At 40.1% G+C, this 24,319-nt stretch overlaps 1 protein-coding gene across 1 annotated transcript in view; it reads right to left on the minus strand.

Moving 5' to 3' along the window:
- Nucleotides 1-7,411: 7,411 nt before the first annotated feature.
- MAST2 (microtubule associated serine/threonine kinase 2) overlaps nucleotides 7,412-24,319 on the minus strand; it is a 360,153-nt gene continuing 343,245 nt past the window's right edge. The window contains 10 exon segments of the mRNA XM_029618685.1: nucleotides 7,412-8,432; nucleotides 8,434-8,514; nucleotides 8,516-8,623; nucleotides 8,625-8,669; nucleotides 8,671-8,787; nucleotides 8,789-8,860; nucleotides 8,863-9,093; nucleotides 9,095-9,114; nucleotides 20,480-20,667; nucleotides 23,282-23,418. Coding sequence (XP_029474545.1) covers nucleotides 8,340-8,432; nucleotides 8,434-8,514; nucleotides 8,516-8,623; nucleotides 8,625-8,669; nucleotides 8,671-8,787; nucleotides 8,789-8,860; nucleotides 8,863-9,093; nucleotides 9,095-9,114; nucleotides 20,480-20,667; nucleotides 23,282-23,418 — 1,092 coding nt within the window. The 3' untranslated portion in view covers nucleotides 7,412-8,339.

The following is a 24,319-nucleotide window of genomic DNA, read 5'->3' on the forward strand; positions in this document are numbered from 1 at the left end:
CTACTTTAAGTCAGGAAGGGCACTTGGAATTATAGTAAATTTAAAAATATACACATGGAGATTTTACCTATATAATTTACATGCATTTGCCCCTCTCCTGCCTCATAAGTCAACTTTTACGCTTGTAAGTCAGGAGATTTTCTAACCTGTGCACGGCAATGAAATTGCCAGTTTTACCAATTAGTCTACCAGTTTGCCCAGTCCATCTACAGATCATCGGCTCTCCTGACTCTTCAGCCTGAACTCTCCCCATTTCACCCAGACCCCCTCATCCAGTATTTCACTTTTAAAATATTTATGATCACTTATTCCAAATATATTATAGAGCAGGTGTAAATATATGCAAGTAAGCTGCCAAATTTGTGTGTGTAAATGTCTTATAAAATAGTAAATGTTGGCTCTGCCCCAGAATGTCTCGGCCTACTCCTTTTATTTACAAGTGCGAATTGATTCCTGTCCCCTGGCTTGCACATGTATTTTGAGGCTTATTAAATAGCATATATGTGAGTACATGCTATTTACAGCATTCCTGCGAAAGATGACCTGAGTCGGGGGACCGAAACAGTATTTGAAAACAGACTGTAATCTTTTCTAAGCCTTTTAACTACCTGTTCAGCAATTTGGAATAATAAAGGAATTGGATCTAGCACATTTTCTCTACTATTAAATCTTATGTTTTTAACACACCTCAAATTTCTTCTGAAAAGTGTCTCATTTGCACATGACTCAATCCATCATTTTACCAGGTTTCTTTCCAAAGTCTCACACTTCGAAGGCAGAACAAACTCTTCATTCCTAGGATTGCAGAAGACATTCATCTCCGTTGTTTGACTCTTATGCAATGTGATGCAATATTTTCCAATAAAAGGCAAACTTTGTCTGCATGGCTCCCAAGTTGTATTTCACATTGTTACACACTAAGGGCCAAATTTTCAAAGGGGTACATGTGTAAGATACGCACGTACCCCCCGAAAACCTGCCCCAAGCTCCCCCTGCGCGCGCCGAGCCTATGTTGAATAGGCTCGGCGGCGCGCGCAAGCCCCGGGATGCGCGTAAGTCCCAGGGATTTTCCGGGGGGGGGGGGGGGGGCTTGTTGTGGCGGTGTGGTCCGGGGGCGGGGCAGCTGCCTCCGAAACCGCGCCCGGGCCGGGGAAATTGCGCGCTGGCTGGCCGGCAGGTGTAACTTTTCTAACAAAGGTGGTGGTGGGGGGGGGGGAGTGGAAGGAAAGTTGGAGCGGCCCTCGGAGGGAACGGAGGCAGGCTGTGAGGCTTGGCGCGCGCAGGCTGCCGATTTTGGGCAGCCTTGTGCGCGCCGACCCCGGATTTTAAAAGGCTACGCGCCTATCTATTAAAATCCGGCGTACTCTTGTTTGCGCCTGGTGCGAGAACAAAAGTACGCGTGGGCGTTCTTTTTTAAAATCTACCCTAAGAGTATCGCCTAACTACCAAAAATTAAAGCTCATCAATAAGGGCTACTTCAACATCCTTAGCACAGCTCAGTTCAGCTTCAATACCAGATATCTCCAGAACAGCAATTTGGTCTTCCATTCATACTTTTACAAAGCATTATTGTCTTGAGAAGTAATCTCAAAGAGATAGTAACTTTGGGCAAGTGGTGTTAAACAACCTGTTTAATTACTCTTCAACTCTCCCTCCGACCTCCATTTATCAGGTTACAATTATTCTCTACCCAAAAGGAATTCATTTCAATGCAGCCTTTAGTTTAGGAGTCCCTGCTTGTGTCCTGCTTGTCCACGAAAAAAGCAAATTTGCTTACCTGTAAGCAAATTTGTGGACAGTAGGACAAATCAGCCCCACAACTCCGCCTGCCTCCCCTTAGAGTTGAAGTTATTACCTATGTTTTACACTGAAAGGGCTTGCACAGCAATAACGTGCGGGGACTTCAATGCATGCTTAGAGAGACTTTTTCAGTCCTTCTGGGCTCAGAGAGTACACTTTGGATCAGCGTTTGCGGCGACACCACCCACTTAGAAACATAGAAATGACAGCAGGAAAGGACCAAATGATCCACCCAGTCTGCCCAGCAAGCTTATGCCAGTATCTGCTGCATTGTGCAGGTTATCCTCATGCTTATCAGTTTCCCAGACCATAAAATTCAGGGCCCTCGAATGCTATCCGAATCCAATTTTCCCTAATCCCTGCCGTGGAAGCAGAGAGCAATGATGGAGCCGCATCAAAAGAATCAGGCTTAATGATTAAGGGTAGAAAAAGCTGCCTCATCAAGTTACCCCCATGTTTATTTGTTCCCCAAAACTGTAAATAAATCGGGGGCTCCCATTGGTTGTGTCTGAATCCAATTCCCCTTTTCCCACTGCTGTTGAAGCAGAGAGCAATGATGGACTTGCATTAATCCTTGATATGGTTATTTGTTAAGGGTAGCAACTGCCACACCAGCAAGTTACCCCAGTTACAGCTTGTGTGACTGATTTGTCCTACTGTCTGTGGAGAATATGTTACCAGTAAGCAACTTGCTTCACAATACTGGCTCATGGTAGTTATTTATAAGACTTTACTCCTCCTCAGAATGTTTATTGTTAATGCTAGTGCATGTCTCTTCCACACTTACAGTTATGTGCAAGTGTTTAGGCCACCATGATCAAATTATCTGTTTCCGTGACTCAAGAAGGCCAGATAGTATGAATCTTGGGAACTGGCAAATTAATTCAGTGAGTGGTCATGTGCTGCATATAACATTGATTTGCAAAGTCCCTGGTTTATGTTTTGCCTGCTGTGTGTCCCAGGAAAAAAGGAGGCATGGCAGCATCCATAAGTAGAGACCTGAAAGAGCAAATGACAAATAAATAAAAATTATCTAGCATAAGAATGGTTTCCTTCAGACTCATCATGTGTGGGCAAGAAGATTTGATAAAGGAGAAGTGATAGACTTGTGTGATTTTACAATGGCATTCATACAGTACACACTAGATGTTGGATCTCAGTGGCTGAGGCTGGCATTGTAGCTTGGTTGTTAGAGGGCAGATCTGGTCTTCAATCCCAACCTTTAATATGCACTGAAGTCTACTTATCAATCAGTGACATGCATTAACATGTGTTATTAGTAAGTAGCCCCCACTGCAAACAATGGGAGCAGTGGTAAATAATGTGCATTACCATGCATCGAGAGTTGATAGAGAGACCCCCACTGTCTGTTTCTGAATTAGTCAATTAAACTCCCTCCGAGCCAAAGTCATTCAACAGCATCTGGTTTCTGCCTATAGTTAAAACAATTTAATATTTTGAAAGTCTCTGGTAGCATGTACTTTAAAATGCGATGAGACAGAGGGCAGACTGATAGCTGAGTGGTAAGTGGCAAGTGCTCTATAGTGCTTAGCAGGAGACTTCAGTTCTATTCCAAGGCCAATCTCAACACATCTCAAGTAGGCTGGGAATGTTGCTAAAGTTTCACTCATAGCTCCTGGGGGAAAGGGAAAATGGATTATTGTTCTTCCTGCAACATCTTGTTGCCAGTCAATTTCAAGGGAGTGTCTTGAGCTCAGCAAAATTATATTGCTGCAGTACGTGGGTAGGCAATAGTAAAGAATAATTAATGCCAGATGGGAAGCAGCAAGGAGAAATGAGTCAACATGCATAGAAATAAAATCTGAGAAATTCAAGACATCACATCACATGTATGTAAAAAAAACTTTAATTTTTGAGGTGGTGGTGGGGTGTTTAACATCAACATGCAGGCACATTAATAAAAACGTATTGCACCATTATTGTGCAGCAGGTTTAAGTCTCTCAGAACACTTAGAAACTCCATGGTTTGCTCCTTTTACTGGATGAACAGAGTCTAACAATGGATCCTGCATGTCTAAAGAGAGGCTTGTATCTGTCTGAGAGATACAAGAGGGATGCACATTCTGTATGTCAGTCCTCTTCTGCGATTACAGCAGTGAGACAATCAGAGAGACTTCACCTCTCCCCTATCAAAGCTCCCCCCAAACAAAACAAAAACAAAAAACACCATCTAGACACCAAGTCCACAAACCACTTGTGTCACCTGTCACCAGACACGTTCATACTCTCCTGTCTGCAGCTGGATGCCAGAGTCTCCGGCAGTGCTCTCCAACAGAAGCTAGTACAATTATTCTACAGACTACTATTTACAATAAATAGCATTAGTTTCTGTCAGATACAAGTTAAAAAGTAAAAACAACAACAACACATAGCACCCTATGGAAATGCATTGATTGGTACAGATGAAAAACAAAAATTGATTGTAATAAAGCAAAGTACAATAAAAAAGGAGACAGTTAAGTTTTCTAATCCCCCCCCAAATATTCATGGGAAAGCAGCTTTGATGGGTATTTCAGAAAGAAAGGAGAGCATTGCCTGGATTCTCCTCCTTCCTAATTTCCATCTTAGCTTTCCTCATATAATTCAGGCTAACTTGGCTGTAGTGGGCACTTGTTGCTACTGCTGCCACTATCTACAGCCTAATAAGCCACAGCATTGCCTCTGCAAATAGCCATGCTACTTCCCTCAAAAGTAACAGCTCTAGTAACTACATGGAGTAATTCAATGGCACTTTACTGGGCAATATGCTAGGATTGTGCTGGCACTGAAAACTTCAACTACTATTTCCAGCCACTCACACATACAGTCATTCTACTGTTAAGGCTGATTGTGAGTGTCAGAGACATCCAAGTGACATTATTTATATTTCTACTTTATTGGCAGCTTTTTGATTGAGATTCTACTTCTTATTTAAAAGATGATTCTTTTTTGGACTTCCAGGCACAGCAGCATTACAAATTCTAGTCAAATCTTTGACATTTTGGAACCTAGGACTGGTTAGGCAGTACTTCTAGTGAAGGCTCTCATTCAATGTAGCCTTTGCTTGGCACACATTTTGTAGTAACAATTCTAGGTGAAAATATGTTTCTCCCCTCTGGCCCCACATTTTCATAAAAGGCTTAGATCTTGTGGCAGGGATATGTCAAAGCTACAAAAATGCAAATGCCTATCTGGCTGAACTAAAATAGGCCCTCTCACAATCTCATCAAGCACTGTTAAGGGATGGGGATCTGTGACCGCAATAATCCAAAGGCAAATATTTCAGTTAGTCTGGGAGATGATTGCTCATTTTAACTAATGTCTTTTTTCACCGCATTTAACTAATGCAACACAACAGATATTCCACACCACTGTAATACTGCTTCCAAACTGTAATTCAAGTCCTTGTGGCTTGAATTCCAGGACTAAAAGATGTTTAAAGAAAAAAAAAAAGGGTTTTTTGGCATAACATATGTTTTGCTTGGCAGTGGTGTCTGTCACCAGGAGTGTATGTCAATTTTGCTTCGATGACTTTGTGACACTATATCAGGTAATCAAGGTATGTGTGTTGTGGCACTGCTAGGGTAGTGATAAAAGGAAGCCCCAGGTAAAGGGGCTTAGTGCATGTCCACATAATCATAAAGCACTCTGCCTGCTATTTAATATAAAGCAGAGTATGTAGGTGTTTTAAAATTAGCTTTGGAATTTCAAAATATAACTAAAAAGATAGCCCTGTACCTTTAAAACATTCATCACTGAAAACTATTTACACACTAATCACTGGAGTTTGCTAGAGGCTTCTATGTGCAGTCTACATAGAAGTCAAGTGTGTTTCACAGCTTCAAAGTAATCCACACACATACCCACAACATGGTAAACAATTTGCTGATATAACAACAAAAAAGCAGCAATGCTGGTCCATGGCTGAAAATCAAAGCTCTCAAAATCAGTTATTAAATGGACCCCCCCCCCCCCCACTGCTTATAAAATCTAGTCCGAGCTCTAACTTCAGATATCTAGCTGCTATTGAAAGAGAAAGAGTCCTACTATAATGATAGGCTTCACAGCACAATAAGCAGTGGAAACCACCAAACGTTTTATAATGGGGGCAAGTCCAAAAAGTCAACTTCCTGTCAATAGATAGCAATGCAAGCAATACAAATAACGGGCAGGTATAATATGTGCTTAAAAGCACAGAGCGCTGTTTAAAGTATAATCACTTCAGCCACCATTTTATTAACTGAATTATGCTTTTTTTGGCTGTTCAAACAAATAAATAATTTGAGAAAAGAAGTACTACTGCATTTTACTGGGCAGATTCATATTGCCCAATCCATGTAACTTTCCAGTACTTTCAAGTGTACTGTTTCAGGCTGAGCCCTCTTAAGGCCATTAATCTAGAGTTTCACAAGTTTAAAACAGAGGAACTCAACCCCCAAATTCAGTATTAGAGGACGCTAGAATTTTTTTGAAGATACATTCAAGGTTCAGTTGGTCCAATAGCTCAATGTTAAACATTAGCATCAGGTCTTGTCCACCCTCCTTTACAATGGTTGAATTCAAAAGGCAACCAACCAGTTAAGGATTTAATTATTTCAATGCAAATATGATGGTGTTTTGTATATGCTGTAATAAACTGAGGCCTGGGTGGGCTGAGGCACAAGGTATAGATAAATGCCATATTACATAATGTGAATAATAACAAAACATGTTATTTTAATTATAAAATGGAACACATTAAAAAGTGAGCAATTAAAAAAAAAATACCAGGGACAAATCATGGGCTGTGCTGAAATATGTCAAAATGAATAAAAAATGTTTCTTCTAGCTATTACTGGTTGTTAATGGGGGTCCTTTCATCTCTGTTTTAAAATATATGACTTTCTGCAGTTTTTATACTTGCTCCATTTCTCATTTGAAGTGTTTGCCACCAAAACCCTCTTATGGACCTATCACTGGACGGGTTTCAATGTTTGGGATTCTACAGGTTGCTTCTTGTCCAGGCCCTATTGGTTAATAGCATCAAATAAGCCTTTTTGGACAAATAGTACTCCAACATAAAACAGATTGTTAAAGATGATGCAGGGAAAATTGGGTGGGCCAACAGGCACAGTAATGAAACAGAGCAAGATCCCCTGATCAAACATACATAAAACATCAAGCAGGATGTGTACAAGAAGAGGAGAGCAGGTATGAAATGTATAAAAGAATGTTCTTTTGCTTCTGTCTATGCAGCTCATTCAAATCCATAGATTTCAGGGATGCTACTGCTATGTTTTCTTTAGGATATCCCCATGTGTAAGCTGGCAGTCTTGTCCTTCAAGAGACCTCCGATCTCCTTGCTCTTCTCCTGAGCCATAGTTTCCTCTTTCCATGGTCTAAGGTCTAGCAGTGGAGATGCCTGAACAGTCTGTCTCCAGGCACATGTGTTACATTTTTTGATGAAGAAACTTTTCTGCTGTCTCCTAAGGCTTCGAGTACCTTTGAAGACCAAACCCAGACTCCTTGTTTCCTGTTTGAGAGCAGGCCAGCCCCTGAGAGGTTGGTTGGCTTGATTCACAGAAGGATTCACAGATTTTTACAAAACTGCAAGAAGAAAGCATTTTACTATTTCTTGGCCTGACCCAACAGTGGAGACCTCTGGTCTTTTTGCTTTCTCTCTCTTTAATGTCCTGAGGCAAATCTTTTCCCTGTTCTGAAGATTCCTTAGTACCTGGGATGCTAAGCTTTACAGGGCCTACATACTTTTAGCCACAGAGGCCAGCTGAGACATCAGAGGGGATTTGTCATTGCTGTTGGGCAGGCAGCACATAGGGGCGCAGGATTGGTGCTTCTTTAGTACTGGATTGACACTGGCTTTGCACATAGCTTTCTGCATGCAGGCAGTCCTGGTGCTTTTCAGTTTCCTCCTGAATTCTATGAGGTACTTTTTCACTTATATTTTCCAGACACAGTGACTTGCTATTCTGCTTTCTTGCCAAAAGCTCCTGCTTGTGGTTGGTACCCTTGCAGTCCACTGCACTAACTTTTAATGAACAGTTCACAACATCTGGTAGACAAAGAATGAGGAAGTAGGGGAAAGTGCCCGATGACCACTGGGGCATCTTTTTTAGTTTCTGACAAACTACAGAGGAACAAGTTCACTGGACCATGTAAGTGGTCTATTTCAATACAATGATAGACTTTCACTGGCTGAACCTGATTAGTTTCCAGTATGGGACCTGGTCCTCTTGGGTATCACTGTCTTCACAACATGGGTTTTCCTGGCTTGCAACTTCACAACATTCTTTTGCTTCGGTTTCTGAACACTCTGATGACTTAGAATGTTTCCTTTCTATTAAAGGCTGCTGGATAGGTTGCTGTGAGACATGGCGACTGGCTCGCAGATAAACATCCTTCATTTATTTCAGATTTCTCTGAGGTGGCCTTGGAATGGTTTTCAGATATCTTCTGTTCTTTTTCACTTTTAGAACTGCCTGGCAAATAAGGATCTTCCTCTACACTGTCTTTAGTCTCTAACTGAGAAGCTTTACTTTGCTTCAGTAAATATCTCTGAGGCCCTGGTGTGCACTGAAACACGACTTCTCCAACCTCCTCCCATCTTGACTGTCTTCTGAACCATCATCAGTTTCAATCTTCAGATGAATCTACTTCCCGAATTGCCTCTTGCTTCTGTAAAGACTCTCTTCGCTCCACCCGATCTTGGCGAATAGCAATCCAGCTTCCTGGGAGCTGGTTTGTGTAGTGTTCCTTTTTCTGCCAGCCCCAGTTTCCCTCCTGGTGCCTCATTCATAGATTCTGGCAAGCTCTGTAAACTAGGATCGTCGCTGTAACATCTCTTTCTTAAACTCTGAATGGGAGATGTCCAGGGCTGTGCTTGCGGGGAGAACTCAATTTCTTCTCAGAAGAGGAGAGTGAGACAGTTAATTTCTCAGCTGACTGGACTCTCTTTAGTAGTGGGGATCTCGGTGGTTCAGCGCTTTTAGGGCCTTGAAATCTGTCTTACCAGGGGAGGAGAAGAGTGCAATTTAACAGGGAAAGACTGCATAATACTACAGCCTGGTCAACGGAATGTCCAGGAAGAGGTGAGGGAGAACGCTGAGGGGAGGTAGACTGTGGTGTAGGTGATGGGGTGTGAGCTAGTGGAGAGAGGGGGATATTTCCTGCTGATTTCCCGCCTGGGAGATCTGTACTGTCCTTTGAAGTTTTGGTGGCCAGTCCATGCAGAGAACTGGGCCGGATATGTCCAGAGCTGGCTGGTGAGTTGGGAACACTAGAACCAGGGGAGCTGGTCCTGTGGAGAAGTCCCACCAACTTGAAAAAAGGAAAGAAAAAATTGTTATAGTAACATGATGTGGCACACAAAACTGCATAAACATATGGTCTACTATGGACAGTATATGCTAGCATGCCATTTATATTTACATGCTGCATATCCCACCCAGTACTTTGGGGGGGGGGGGTGTGTCACATTTGCTTTACACATCGCTTATATATTTCACTGATTCTGATCTGATGCAGTATAGCAAACAAGAAATATGTTTATATTGAATACGTGATTATTTTTGTTGTGCTCCTTTTCATTCCCCACCAACTGATTCTCTTGCACTACAGGACTTGTTCAGGGAAAGTAGACTTTCTGATTGTATACCACAAAAGTCCAAAAATAGCTGGGAAAGTAAAAGGAACATAGCCAGTCAATGAAATAAAGCAACTGGGAGAGCTAGCAGTAGCTTGTGTAAGCAGAGGAATTATTAGCAGGCAAAAGGAGGTAATATCTTCTCTATATAGATCCCTTGTGAAACCCTACCTTGAGTACTATGTTCAGTTCTGGAGGCCTATCTCCACAAGGACATTGCAAGGATGGAGGTGGTTCAGAAAAGGCTTACAAAAATGATACAAGGTTTGCAATAAAACCCTACAAAAATAAAAGGCTTAACATCTCAAACTGTATTCACTGGAAAATATAAAGAATGGTGAGTCAAGATAGAAAGTTTAAAATATTTGATAGGTTTCCATAAAGTATGGTAAAATGAAATGTTTCATAGAAATTGAAATTCAAGGACAAATGGTCATGACCTGAAATTACAAAGAACAGGGTACACAGGAAACATGAGAAAATACTGTTTTTTAATCAAAACGATAGTGAATACATCCCACTGGCAGAAGCAATGGCAACCAAATCTGCAACAGAACTCAAACATGCTTGAGACTGACAGAGTGTTGTGGGAGGGGGGCTTGATAGTTTGCACAGTCATATGAAGTTTTAGAAGCCCAAAGAAGGGAAAACACAAGCTTTTGGGCAGAAAGTTGAGGTATAGCTGCATTAGGTTAAATTATAGCCTTACAGCAGTGTTATAGCTCCATTAGGCTGCCATGGTTACAACCCTACAACACTGGGGTAACCTGCATGGAACAGCAGTTATAACCTTAATAGTGGCGACAGGACTGTATCAGGCTTTCAAGTAGGCTAAGATACCCCCCATGGAGTGATTCTTAAGCACCAACAGTAATGGTACAGCCTGCACTAGCTTTTCAAGAAGGACTGGGTAACCTCCACAGAGCAACTATAATCAAATCAGTCATTAGTGAACATGAGGAGGCCACAGCTAACTTTTGCTGTGTGGATTGTTATGAAACTTGGTGGTAAGATATGGAAGATGTCCCATGTGGTGGATTAAGTATTGGTTTTATAAGCATCAAAGGAAAATACAACAATGCCTGAAAAAGTTAATTAGCATAGACTGGCACTGTAATAGATTTTGGACATGTTTGGAACAGTTACAGAAGTTAGTGGTAGAAACAAGGTTGGCAGAATGAGTAAAAGACATGGATGGAGAGAAGCTGGTGTTGGTTTAAAACATGGGGATTATATATTCATCTAACCAAACTGGTAGAGACCCATGAAGGAGGAATCTAGACTGGGAAGACTAGATGGATAAACTGGTTTTTATCTCCCATTATGTATTCATTGTAATTTATTTAATATACCACAATTCACAATTACATAAAAGCAGTGCAAATTCAAACATTTAAAGTAATCTACAACATAAACACATTATTATAGTCAGCATGAAACAATTGAATATGTATATTATAAAAGATCTGTAAATTCAAACCACTAGCCAATAACACAGATAAAATTGACTAAATTAATAAAGGCAAGCAATTACACTCACAAGTCATAAGCTTGTGTGAATAATCAAGTTTTAATACTTTTGGGAATTTCTGCAAATTTGATTCTAGACAAAGTTCTAATGGAATTTTGTTCTAGAATTGGTGCTAAATATCTGAAAGAAGATTAGCATGTATGCTGCAATCTGATTTATTTATTTAGATGGTTTATATTCTGCTTTTCAGGCATCTTTTTAGGGGATAGAATAACCAAAATTGCCTGCTGAGATGGATGTAAAACTAGAATAAGCCTGTAATGTATTAGTAAATCAGTTAATAAGTGGGCTAACCTCTGTGCAGACATTTAAAAATAATGGTTAACATCTTCAACTTAATTTGTGAAGCCATGGGCAACCAATGCAGCTTATGCAACCCTGGAGACACATGGTCACATTTTTTAGCATTGAAGAGGAGCTTTGCTGCTGTATTTTGCAATTACTATTCTTTTTATAGATAATATAGTGCAACCCTGATATAGTGAATTATAGTAATCAAGCTGACTTGCCACCAGGGTATGAATAACCTTTAGGAAGTCATGTACATCCAGAAAATATCTTAATTTACGCACATTTCTCACATGAAAAAAGGTGTGATGAATTAAAGCAGCAATCTAGAATCTAATTTCACACTCAGTGAGGTAACAACATTCTTAGGATAAATTAATGTTCTTGCTAATTTAGGGAATATGTCAAGGGTCTAACATAACCTCCTAATCCATAAGGCTTATATTTTAGAAGGATTTAGTTTTAGCTTGTGGTTCTTTAACCAGTCCAAAATTGTGCTTAAGCAATTATTTAAATTTGTAAAACCCTCAGAATGCAGAGCCAATGTAGGCTATCAATTTTATGTCATCATCATAAAAATGACAATTTATACCACAGCCCTGAAGCAAAGTAGCTAATGGAGATAAATAGATCTTAAAAAGAGTTAGAGACAATATAGACTCTGTGGCACCCCATACAATACATTCTTTTTAAAAGACAATAATTGATTCCATTTGCTTGATAAGACTGGATGGATAAATGGTTTTTAACCGATCTGAGGCTATTTTAACCAGTATTGTGTCAAAGAGAGGATCCAAAAATAGTTCATAATTAATGGAATAAAAAGTGACCAACAGGTCAGGAAGAATTATTAAAGCATCCGCTTTTGAGTGTACGTCATTCTAAACAGCCAAAAGTATTGTCTCAGCGCTAAACCAACAGGAAAACCAGATTGTTTGGCTTCACAAATTAAGTTGAAGATTTTAACCATTGTTTTTGAATGTCTACACAGAGGTTATTTGTTTGGTTCAAAAAGTCAGTAAATTGAGTCATTACCACTTTCTCAATTAGTTTAGAGAGAAAATATAGATTTGATATTGGACTATAATGGTCAATCATTTATGGATCAAGATCTGCTTTGGTTTTTTTTTTTTAATTGGTCAAACTATGGCTTCTTATAATGAAACAGATAAATATCCCTGTTCTAAACTAGCATTCACAATGGAAGACAGATAGGGGGCTAAATCAAGCTCTGATCTTTTTAATAATCTTGAAGAGCACTCAGTGGGAGCACTGAGAGGAGAGGATCACCTTGCTGGTGGCTGAAAAGAAATGGTAAGTACTGCTTGGGGAAATTCTAGAACTTAAAAGTTTTGGGGAGAAGTAAACTATTGGGGTATATTCTTTAGGGTGTCTGTGTGCCTGTATTAAATAACTAGTCAGAAGGCAGGCAAAATAACTAGGGCTTGTATTAAATAGCTAGTCAGAGAGTAGGCAAAAACCAGGAATTTGTGGGTTTTGTATTAAATAGCTTGTCAGAGAGTAGGCAAAAACCAGGAATTTGCTGGTTTTGTATTAAATAGCTAGTCAGAGAGTAGGCAAAAACCAGGAATTTGTGGGTTTTGTATTAAATAGCTTGTCAGAGAGTAGGCAAAAACCAGGAATTTGCTGGTTTTGTATTAAATAGCTTGTCAGAGAGTAGGCAAAAACCAGGAATTTGCGGGTTTTGTATTAAATAGCTTGTCAGAGAGTAGGCAAAAACCAGGAATTTGTGAGTTTTGTATTAAATAGCTAGTCAGAGAGTAGGCAAAAACCAAGAATTTGTGGGTTTTGTATTAAATAGCTAGTCAGAGAGTAGGCAAAAACCAAGAATTTGCGGGTTTTGTATTAAATAGCTAGTCAGAGAGTAGGCAAAAACCAAGAATTTGTGGGTTTTGTATTAAATAGCTTGTCAGAGAGTAGGCAAAAACCAGGAATTTGCTGGTTTTGTATTAAATAGCTAGTCAGAGAGTAGGCAAAAACCAGGAATTTGCGGGTTTTGTATTAAATAGCTAGTCAGAGAGTAGGCAAAAACCAGGAATTTGCGGGTTTTGTATTAAATAGCTAGTCAGAGAGTAGGCAAAAAACCAAGAATTTGTGGGTTTTGTATTAAATAGCTTGTCAGAGAGTAGGCAAAAACCAGGAATTTGCTGGTTTTGTATTAAATAGCTAGTCAGAGAGTAGGCAAAAACCAGGAATTTGCGGGTTTTGTATTAAATAGCTAGTCAGAGAGTAGGCAAAAACCAAGAATTTGTGGGTTTTGTATTAAATAGCTTGTCAGAGAGTAGGCAAAAACCAGGAATTTGCTGGTTTTGTATTAAATAGCTTGTCAGAGAGTAGGCAAAAACCAGGAATTTGCTGGTTTTGTATTAAATAGCTAGTCAGAGTAGGCAAAAACCAGGAATTTGCGGGTTTTGTATTAAATAGCTAGTCAGAGAGTAGGCAAAAACCAAGAATTTGTGGGTTTGTATTAAATAGCTTGTCAGAGAGTAGGCAAAAACCAGGAATTTGCTGGTTTTGTATTAAATAGCTAGTCAGAGAGTAGGCAAAAACCAGGAATTTGTGGGTTTTGTACTAAATAGCTAGTCAGAGGGCAGAGAAGGGGAGTCTCTTCCGAAGGGATGGGCTCCACCTTAACCAGGGTGGAACCAGGCTACTGGCGCTAACCTTTAAAAAAGAGATAGAGCAGTTTTAAACTAAATCAAAGGGGAAAGCCGACATTCGCTCAGCAGCGCATGGTTCTGAGGAAGGTATCTTTGAAGGATACTAATGAAGCATGAGAGTTGGGCATCCCAAAAGAGAGGTTCCAATAATAAGAAAAGTAATCCAAGTGCCTATAATTAAAGACTCACCTGAGCTAAAGGATTCTAATTTATCCCTATCAACTGAAAAGCAGAATAAAAATACAAACAAAACACACACTTTGAAATGTTTGTATGCTAATGCCAGAAGTCTAAAAGTAAGATGGGTGAGTTAGAGCATATACCAGCGAATGATGACAGACTTAATTGGCATCTCAGAGACATGGTGGAAAGAGGATAACCAATGGGACAGTGCTATACCAGGGTACAAATTATATCGCAATGATAGAGAAGAGCAACTTGATGGCAGGGTGGCACTTTATGTCTGGGATAGCATAGAGTCCAACAGGATAAAGATCCTGCAAGAGACTAAATGCATAATTGAATTTTTTTGGGTAGAAATCTATTGTGTGTTGGGGAAGAGTATAGCGATAGGAGTATACCACTGTCCACAATGATGAGACAGACAGTGAAATGCTAAGAGAAATTAGAGAAGGTAACTAAACTGGTAATGCAGGAAGATTTCAATTACTCCACTATTGACTGGGTAAGTGAAACATCAGTACATGCTAGAGAGAGAGTTTCTGGGTGGAAGAAATGATAGTTTTATGAAGCAATTGGTTCAGGAACAGACGAGAGAGGGAGCAATTTTAGATTTAATTCTCAGTGGAGCGCAGGATTTGGTGAGAGAGGAAATGGTGGTGGGGCCACTTGGCAATAGTGACCTTAATATGATCAAATTTGTATTAATGATTGTAAGGGGGACAATAAGTAAAACACAGCTCTAGTGCTAAACTTTCAAAAGGGAAACTTTGATAAAATGAGAAAAATAATTAAAAAAAAAAAACAAACTTGAAAGGTGCAGCTACAAAGGTTAAGAGTATGCAACAGGCGTGGACATTGTTAAAACATACCACCTTAGAAGTGTAGTCTGGATGTATTCCACGCATTAAGAAAGGAAGAAGGAAAGTCAAACGATTACCGGCATGGCTAAAAAGTGAGGTAGAAGAGGCTATTTAAGCCAAAAAATCGTCATTCAAAAATTGGAAGTAGGATCCAACAGAAGAAAATAGGATAAAGCATAAGCATTGGTACGTTAAATGTAAGACATTGATAAGACAGGCTAAGAAAGAATTTGAAAAGAAGTTGGCCGTAGAGGCAAAACCTCATAATAAAAATGTATTGGAAGCAGAAAGTCTGCAAGGGAGTCTGTTGGTCTATTAGATATTCGAGGGGTTAAAGGGGCACTTAGGGAAGATAAGGCCATCATGGAAAGACTAAACAAATTCTTTACGTTGATGTTTACTATAGAAAATGTTGGGGAGAAACCCGTTCCGGAGACAGTTTTCAAGGGTACCGATTCAGATGAACTGAACCAAATCACTGTGAATCTGAAAGATGTAGTAGGCCAGATCGACAAACTGAAGAGGTGTAAATCACTTGGACAGGATGGTAAACACCCCAGGGTTCTGAAAGAACTAAAAAATGAAATTTCAGACCTATTTCAATTAATTTGTAACCTATCATTAAAATCATCCATTGTATCTGAAGACTAGAAGGTGGCCAATTTAACCTTGATATTTAAAAAGGGCTCCAGGGATGATCTGGGAAACTATAGACTGGTGAGCCTGACTTCAGTGCCGGGAAAAATCATGGAAACTGTTATAAAGAATAATATCACAAAACATTTAGATATATATGGTTTAATAGGATACAATCAACATGGATTTACCCAAGGGAAGTCTTACCTAACAAATCTCCTACATTTTTTTGAAGGGCTTAGTAAACATGTGGACAAAGGTGAATTGGTAGTTGTGGTGTATTTGGATTTTCAGAAGGCATTCGTCAAATTCCCTCATGAGAGGCTTCTAAGAAAACTAAAAAGTAATGGGATAGGAGGCGATGTCCTTTTGTGGATAGCGAACTGCTTAAAAGACAAGAAACAACCTCCGGTACCAAACTTAGATTGTGAGTCCTCTGGGGACAGGGAAATAACTACAGTATCTGAATGTAATCTGCTTTGAAGTGCTGAAAAGTGGAATATAAAAAGATAAATCAGAGAGAAGGATTAAATGGTCTGTTTTCACAGTATGCCTCAGGGATCTATACTTGGACCGGTCAATGAAGCAAAATCCAGATTTTTTACATGATCCATTCTTCCCCTTTTTTAGTCTGTTCTTATCTATTTTAATATTAATTTTAGTCCTATTTTAGAAAGTTTTGATAGAATTTTATTTCTGGATATTTTAAGATATATTGTTATTTTCTCTTTTTATCATGTTTCTTAAAATGTGATTATTGTAAACCGTAGCAATAGAACTTGTTTCTGTACAACAGTATATAAAAACTGTATAAATAAATAAATAAATATATAAATAAATATTTATAAATGATCTGGGAAAGGATACGATGAGTGAGGTGATCAAATTTGCGGATGACACAAAACTATGCAGAGTAGTTAAATCTCAAGTGGATTATGATAAATTGCAAGAGGACCCTGTGAGACTGGAAGATTGGGCTTCCAAATGGCAGATGAAATTTAATGTGTACAAGTGCAAAGTGATGCATATAGGGAAAAATAACCCTTGCTATAATTACACAATGTTAGGTTCTATCTTAGGAGTTATCACCCAGGAAAGAGATCAAGGCGTCATAGTGGGTAATACATTGAAATAGTCTGTTCAGTGTGCTGTGGCGCTCAAAAACAAAATTTTAGGAATTAGTAGGAAGGGAATGGCAAATAAAACAGTGGATATCATAATGCCTCTGTATCGCTCTATGGTGAGACCGCACCTTGAATACTGTGTGCAATCCTGGTCATCACATCTCAAAAAAGATATAGTTGCACTGTAGAAATTGAAGAGAAGGGCAACCAAAATGAGAAGGGGCATGGAACAGCTCCCCTATGAGGAAAGGCTAAAGACGTTAGAGCTGTTTAGCTTGGAGAAGAGACGGCTGAGGCGGGATATGACAGAGGTCTACAAAATCATGAAAGGACTTGAACAGGTTAAAGGTAATTGGTTATTTACTCTCAGACAATAGAAGGACTAGGGCGCACTCCATGAAATTAGCAAGTAGTTCATTTAAAACAAATCAAAGAAAATTCTTTTTCACTCAGCGCATAGCATGGAATTCATTGCCAGAGGATGTGGTTACGGCAGTTAGTGTAACTGGGTTTAAAAAAAGGTTTGGATAAGTTCCTAGAAGAAAAATCCATAAACTGCTATTAATGAATAAGCAATAGTAGTTCGAAATCTTTTTAAATATTTGGGTACTTGCCAGGTACTATGGCTTGGATTGTCCACTGTTGGAAATAGGATGCTGGGCTTGATGGACCCTCTGTCTGATCCAGTATAGCATGTTCTTAAATAGTAGCATAGTTAGATTTAAATTCACTCGAAAGTTTCCCAATCACCATAGATGAAATTTTATTAAATGCTAATAATCTACCTCCTAATTTAGGGGTAGTTTCCATAGAAAATTGTAAACCAAAGGGTTGAGAGTTAATGTTCAAAAATTCTTGCTGTAGTTTACAAATTTTATTTTCAAAATGATCAGCCATATCATTTGCTGTCAGTAGTTCTAAATCAGATTCAGCTTGATTTATATCTTCTATGCTCACACTTTTTATAATCGTAAATAATTGACGGACTATTTTCTGCCTTGTCAGATTTCAAATTGAAAAATTTCCTTTTACCTTCTGTGAGGCCATGTTTTATATTCCTTAATACTAGAGCTCCATTGCTGGCAATTTAATTCTGGTTTTTCCCTATGCCATTTTCTTTCCAACTATCTAGTCTGTCTTTTAAGGATACCATTGTGATTTTTCCTTGAAAGAGCATTGTGGGGTAGATTTTAAAAGAAACGTGCACGGCCCACATGTGCGTACACATGTACGCCCGCATGTTATAAAATCCGGGATCGACGCGCGCAAGGGGGTGTACAATTGTGCACCTTGCGTGCACCGAGCTGCGCTGCCTTCCTCCATTCCCTCCCCCCTAACCTGACCTTCCCCCCTTCCCCTAACCTTTCCCCCCCCAGCCCTACTCTAACCCCCCAAAATGTTTATCTTACCTTTTGCGCCTGCCACTGAGCAGGTGCAAGTTGCGCGCACTGGCAGCCTGCCGGCATATGATCCTCCGACAGAGCAGCAATGGCCGCTCTGTCGGAGGTCTCTGGCCCCGCCCACGCCCCTTTTTGCAAGCCCTGGGACTTACATGCGTCCCGGGGCTTTACGCGCGTCGTAAAAAAGGCCCGGCATGCGCAAGACCAGATTTACGCGCGTAACCTTTTGAAAATCCGGCCCTGTGTGTCTTAAGTGAAACTACTTTATCCAAGGCAGGTGATAACAGCTGATTCCAAAATCTAATCTAAGAATGAAGATTCTAATTTCAGTGCTTCTATATCAATATCATGTACTTTTCTGGAAGTATAAGATCTTTAATTGCTGTGTCTGGATTTGCCTCAACAAACAGTAAGTCCTGCTCTCAACTTCTAATTAAGATGCCCTCATCTGCATTAAATATGAAATCCAAAGAGTGACCTGCCTTATGAGTGGGAACTGTTACATGTTGTGAGAAACCAATGTCTTGCAATAATGATAAAAACTCTCTATCCGTTCTCTTAGTTGGATTGTCTGCATAGACATTAAATTCTCCTAGCAGCAGTACATTTGAATGACTTGCTGAAACCTGTTATTAAACTTGAGATTTCATTTAGTGAATGTACAGTTAAAACAGGCAAATGATAAACTAAGAGAACAGTGAATATCGCACAATACCTTGTTTTAAATAGGGCAGACTCAAAAGTTTACAGAAACGGCCAATTCTATTTTTTTAATAAACAGGTTATTACTATGGATTATAGCCATTCCACCTTCTTTTTTTAGTGATTCTATAATTCCTAATGAAAGTAAATCCAAAGGGACAAGCTTTTATGAGAAATGCATCTTCACCTTCAAAATTTATGTAAGGCATAACATTTCTAACATATTCTAATATTTGATAATTTATCAGATCAAAATTTGATTTAATGGAGCTAACATTTAAAAGTCCTAATTTTAAATCTGAAGCATTTTTAAGATTGTTTCCCTTCATATTTTTGGAGACACCGAACGACAGTATAATAACCAATAAATAAATAAACTTGATTGCTAGTGTAAATCAGCATAATCGTTACAGCGACCACCGAAACAAAAGAGGGAAGAGAACTATCAGAGTGTCAGAATCAAATAAACACATATAAACTAAGAGGTCCATTTTCAGCCACTGTGTAACTTGGCTAGTTAGCCGGATAAACTTATCTGTCTAACTTAGGTGATATATTCAGTGCCATGGCCTCACCGCTGAATACATCTGGCATCTTAAAGTCACCATATTTTCCTGTATATAAGTCAAATAAGATGCATCCCACTATAAACAGCCATTTTTATGAAAAAATTAGTACATAAGTTGCACCTTTATATAAGATGCACCTGTGTTTCTCCTTGCAGGGCTCTGATGAGAGAGAGATAGAGAGACGTGATTTATATAAAAACAGCGTATAAGTTGCAGCACTGTATAAGAAAATTTGAAAAAAAAAAACCCCACAACTTATAAACTGTAAAATGCAGTAGTTGGATAAGTTTATCTAATTAACTCTGAATGGATTTGTGGAATATAAGAAGTTTAAATAAATAAAAAAATAACTTAGCTCCTCCCAGTTATGTGCCTGGAACGCCCCCTGAATTTAGTTGGATAAGAGCCCAAATATTAAGTTAGCTGGATAACTTCTGAATTATCCGGCTAAATGCTTCTGAATATGGACCTCTAAATAACTAGCTTTAAAATAACTTAATACTAAGCTAAAACTTAGGTACAATGATGCCTCAAGCAGCAGGTTGAGTGAAGAGGCTTGATGAGGCACTAGGGACTTAGCAAAGTCCGTTTTTAAAGTGTTTAATGCAAAGAAATCCACCTTGAAACAGGACTAACTCAGTCCTGGTCCTCCCTTCCAAAAATATGCAGCATGAAGGGCAAACACGTAGGCTAACAAAAAGATGAAACAAAATACATTAAAAAGCAGAAGGTGCCCACTGCCTGAGCGGAGGATTTAATGCGTCAGTATGGCTGGAGAAGATACTATCAAGTTGGGGGAGAGGGGCTAATGCTTTCAGCCACCTCCCTGAAGAAAGTGAAAATGCAATACCATCTCTCTCAGGCAGGAATCAGGACTTTGCAGGCTGTTACTGATTAAGCTGGAAGCCCAAAGGAGCAGAAGAAAACTGCCAGGCCATTAAAAACAAAGGAAAAAACCAAAATGCCGCATACTGCACTCTGCCCACACTCAAGTGTCTCAAACTGTAACCTTCCATTGTTTGTTTCTTTGTAAAGTATAAGGTGCATGCAGCCCTCATTGTCTTACCTGAGTGCATAGACTCGGGAGTGGATCTGTAGCTCTGTGTGGGGGAGCGAGGAGACAGGTTATGAGTTGGTGAGCCTGGTACACTCTCACCGGAAGAAAGTGAGCGGCTTAGGGAGGAAAGACTGCGACTGGTGTGCAGTAAAGATGCTTGTTTGGTGATCTTCCTAAATAAGGAGCTTTTCTTCTTACTGAAAACAAAAACAAATCAAAGCTGATCACTGTTCATTCAATTAAATATCACACATCTTTATATTCTGATTATTTTTAACCATAGAAATGAGATTCATTTTAATCATTAGCCTTTGTGTTTGCACATTCAGTTTTTTTCAAACTCATTATCATTATTTTTATATGCTGTTTTATCCATGTCTTACACTTAATTAAGATTTTACAATTTTTAATGTTACCAAACATACATGTGTGTCAGTCATGTTGTGTTACTGAAGAATTTATACATTGTTTTGTCTATGTTCATTAATACTGCCTGTTTTATATAACTTATTATTATACACTTTTTTATCAATGTCTTACACTTAAATTTAATTTTACAAATCTTAATTTTACCAACCGTATGTGTGTCAGTCATGTTCTGAGGAATTCATTGTTCTTTATGTCTATGTTTATCAGCACTGTTTATATTATGTATTCATGTCCACGTTTATATTTTCTTATAGCCCCTGAGGCAGCTTATGTGTGGCGAATCTCGGCCAGAATCAGGCTACTTTTATCATTTTTTATTAATAACATTTTAAAAAATACTTGGACATCTGGCATCTATTTTATTTTTTTCAGCCATCGTGGTGTTAAACAAGCATCTGAGTGGCTCACACCCAAAAAAGGAATGCACACAAACAATAAGAACCTAGAAGAAAATGAAGCCTACCAATAACCGTCCTCTACTCACACAGCCAATCGCCCCCTCTGCACCCCCCAAACACGCCACAGATCCTATGCCCCCCCCCCCAACACACAAGCTCCCACCTCTTAAAGAATTATCATTACCTGTTCCTCTCAGCCTTTTCACTCTCACTCAGTTCCTCCTGCTCTCCCCACCCCCATTATTCGTTACACAGCGGTCTATACCGTTCCATGTATCCCCCCCCCCGTTATTCGTTACACAGCGGTCTATACCGTTCCATGTATCCCCCCCCCCCCCCGTTATTCGTTACACAGCGGTCTATACCGTTCCATGTATTCCCCCCCCCCCGTTATTCGTTACACAGCGGTCTATACCGTTCCATGTATTCCCCTCCCCCGTTATTCGTTACACAGCGGTCTATACCGTTCCATGTATTCCCCCCCCCCCTTATTCGTTACACAGGGGTCTATACCGTTCCATGTATTCCCCCCCTCCCCCCTGTTATTCGTTACACAGCAGTCTATACCGTTCCATGTAATCCCCCCCCCCCCCCCCCCGTTATTCGTTACACAGCGGTCTATACCGTTCCATGTATTCCCCCCCTCCCCCCCCGTTATTCGTTACACAGCGGTCTATACCGTTCCATGTATTCCCCCCCTCCCCCCCCAGTTATTCGTTACACAGCGGTCTATACCGTTCCATGTATTCCCCCCCTCCCCCCCGTTATTAGTTACACAGCGGTCTATACTGTTCCATGTATTCCCCCCCCGTTATTCGTTAACACCAGCGGTCTATATACCGTTCCATGTATTCCCCCCCGTTATTCGTTACACAGCGGTCTATACCGTCCATGTATTCCCCCCCTCCCCCCCGTTATAGTTACACAGCGGTCTATACTGTTCCATGTATTCCCCCCCGTTATTCGTTACACAGGGGTCTATACCGTTCCATGTATTCCCCCCCCCCTTATTCGTTACACAGGGGTCTATACCGTTCCATGTATTCCCCCCCTCCCCCCCGTTATTCGTTACACAGCAAGTCTATACCGTTCCATGTAATCCCCCCCCCCCGTTATTCGTACACAGCGGTCTAATAACGTTCCATGTATCCCCCCCCGCCCCCGTTATTCATTACACAGTGGTCTATACCGTTCCATGTATCCCCCCCCCCCCGTTATTAGTTACACAGCGGTCTATACCGTTCCATGTATCCCCCCCCCCCGTTATTAGTTACACAGCGGTCTATACTGTTCCATGTATTCCCCCCCGTTATTCGTTACACAGCGGTCTATACTGTTCCATGTATTCCCCCCCTCCCGTTATTCGTTACACAGCGGTCTATACTGTTCCATGTATTTCCCCTCCCCCCCCGTTATTCGTTACACAGCGGTCTATACTGTTCCATGTATTTCCCCTCCCCCCCCCGTTATTCGTTACACAGCGGTCTATACTGTTCCATGTATTTCCCCTCCCCCCCCGTTATTCGTTACACAGCGGTCTATACTGTTCCATGTATTTCCCCTCCCCCCCGTTATTCGTTACACAGCGGTCTATACTGTTCCATGTATTTCCCCTCCCCCCCCGTTATTCGTTACACAGCGGTCTATACTGTTCCATGTATTTCCCCCTCCCCCCCCGTTATTCGTTACACAGCGGTCTATACTGTTCCATGTATTTCCCCCCCCCCCCCCCGTTATTCGTTACACAGCGGTCTATACTGCTCGATGTATTTTCTTTTCATTATCTAACTGTTGATATGTAAACCGATGTGATGTGTAAATGAACGTCAGTATATAAGAAATGTAAAATAAATAAATTACTTGTTTTGAATATCTTTTTCAGAAAGCTGTACAAAAATCCTAAAATAAACAAAATAAAATAGTTCTAGTTAGAAAAGGAAGAAGCAGGAGGAAAAGAATTTCAAGGCTAGCAGCGAAGTCTTACCTTTCCTGTCCCTCTTTAGTTTTGCTCTTCTTGTGGCGACGAGCCATCTTGGACTTATAGCTAGCCTTTCGGGCCGGTCCAACCTTGATGGATGTGTTCTCAAAGGGAGTGGTAGAGATAGAGACCTTGCTTCCGCTCTACCAGATGAAGAAAAGCACCATGCGTCACATCGTTAGAGCCTACCTGGGGCTTCGGTAGCTAGGCAAGATCCAAAACCTCTATCATACATTTCTATTATTCTTTCCAACTGGCTTCTTTGGCTGATAATAAGGAACTTCTTACACCCATATCATTAAGAGTTCTATAAATCTATGGAAACCAGACCTTTTCAGCCAAAACTGTACCTTCCATTTTAGGAATAAACCTTTTCAATCTGGTATAAATGAAACTCCTTGAATACATGTCAAATGCACACACTTTTAAAACATGAAACTAAGAACAATTTAAACTCTTCAGCTTTATAATGCACAGGGAAGACAGTTTTCATAAGATTTTACCCAGGTAACTAAAATGTTACCTGGCTAAATTGAGGGTTGAAAACTGCCACCCCCCTCTGCAGGTAAAAGTACCCATGCTGTTCCCCAGTGCAGGTACTTTTACCCATGCTAAAAACCAGTGAGCCTGGGGTGGGTGAAGCCATCTGACAATGCATGGGGATTTCCTTTGCTGTTCCTTGCATGTCATTCATAGTGTGGATTCTGCAGCAGCTACAGAGCAAATACAAAATAGGCAGGCACAGCTAGGTTGCTCACCTATAACAAGTGTTCTTCATAGGTAGCAGAATAAATCAGTCACATTCAACAGTGCAGAGATAAACAACTCTGAAAGACCAAGAAGGCTTTTCTGAGCATGCACGGACGTTCCTGCACAGCTGCCTGCCTGCAAGTCTCCTTAGCCATTGTAGCAAGATAATATTCAACTCTAAAGAGGAAGTGGGAGAATTGTATGGCTGACTTATCCTGCTGTGTAGAGAGAACACCAGTTAACAGGTGAACAATTTAGCTTTCTCCGTGACAAGCAGGATAATATTAGCCATAC

The sequence above is a fragment of the Rhinatrema bivittatum genome, chromosome 10 (genome assembly GCF_901001135.1).
Source record: "Rhinatrema bivittatum chromosome 10, aRhiBiv1.1, whole genome shotgun sequence".
In the NCBI taxonomy this organism is placed as follows: domain Eukaryota; kingdom Metazoa; phylum Chordata; class Amphibia; order Gymnophiona; family Rhinatrematidae; genus Rhinatrema; species Rhinatrema bivittatum.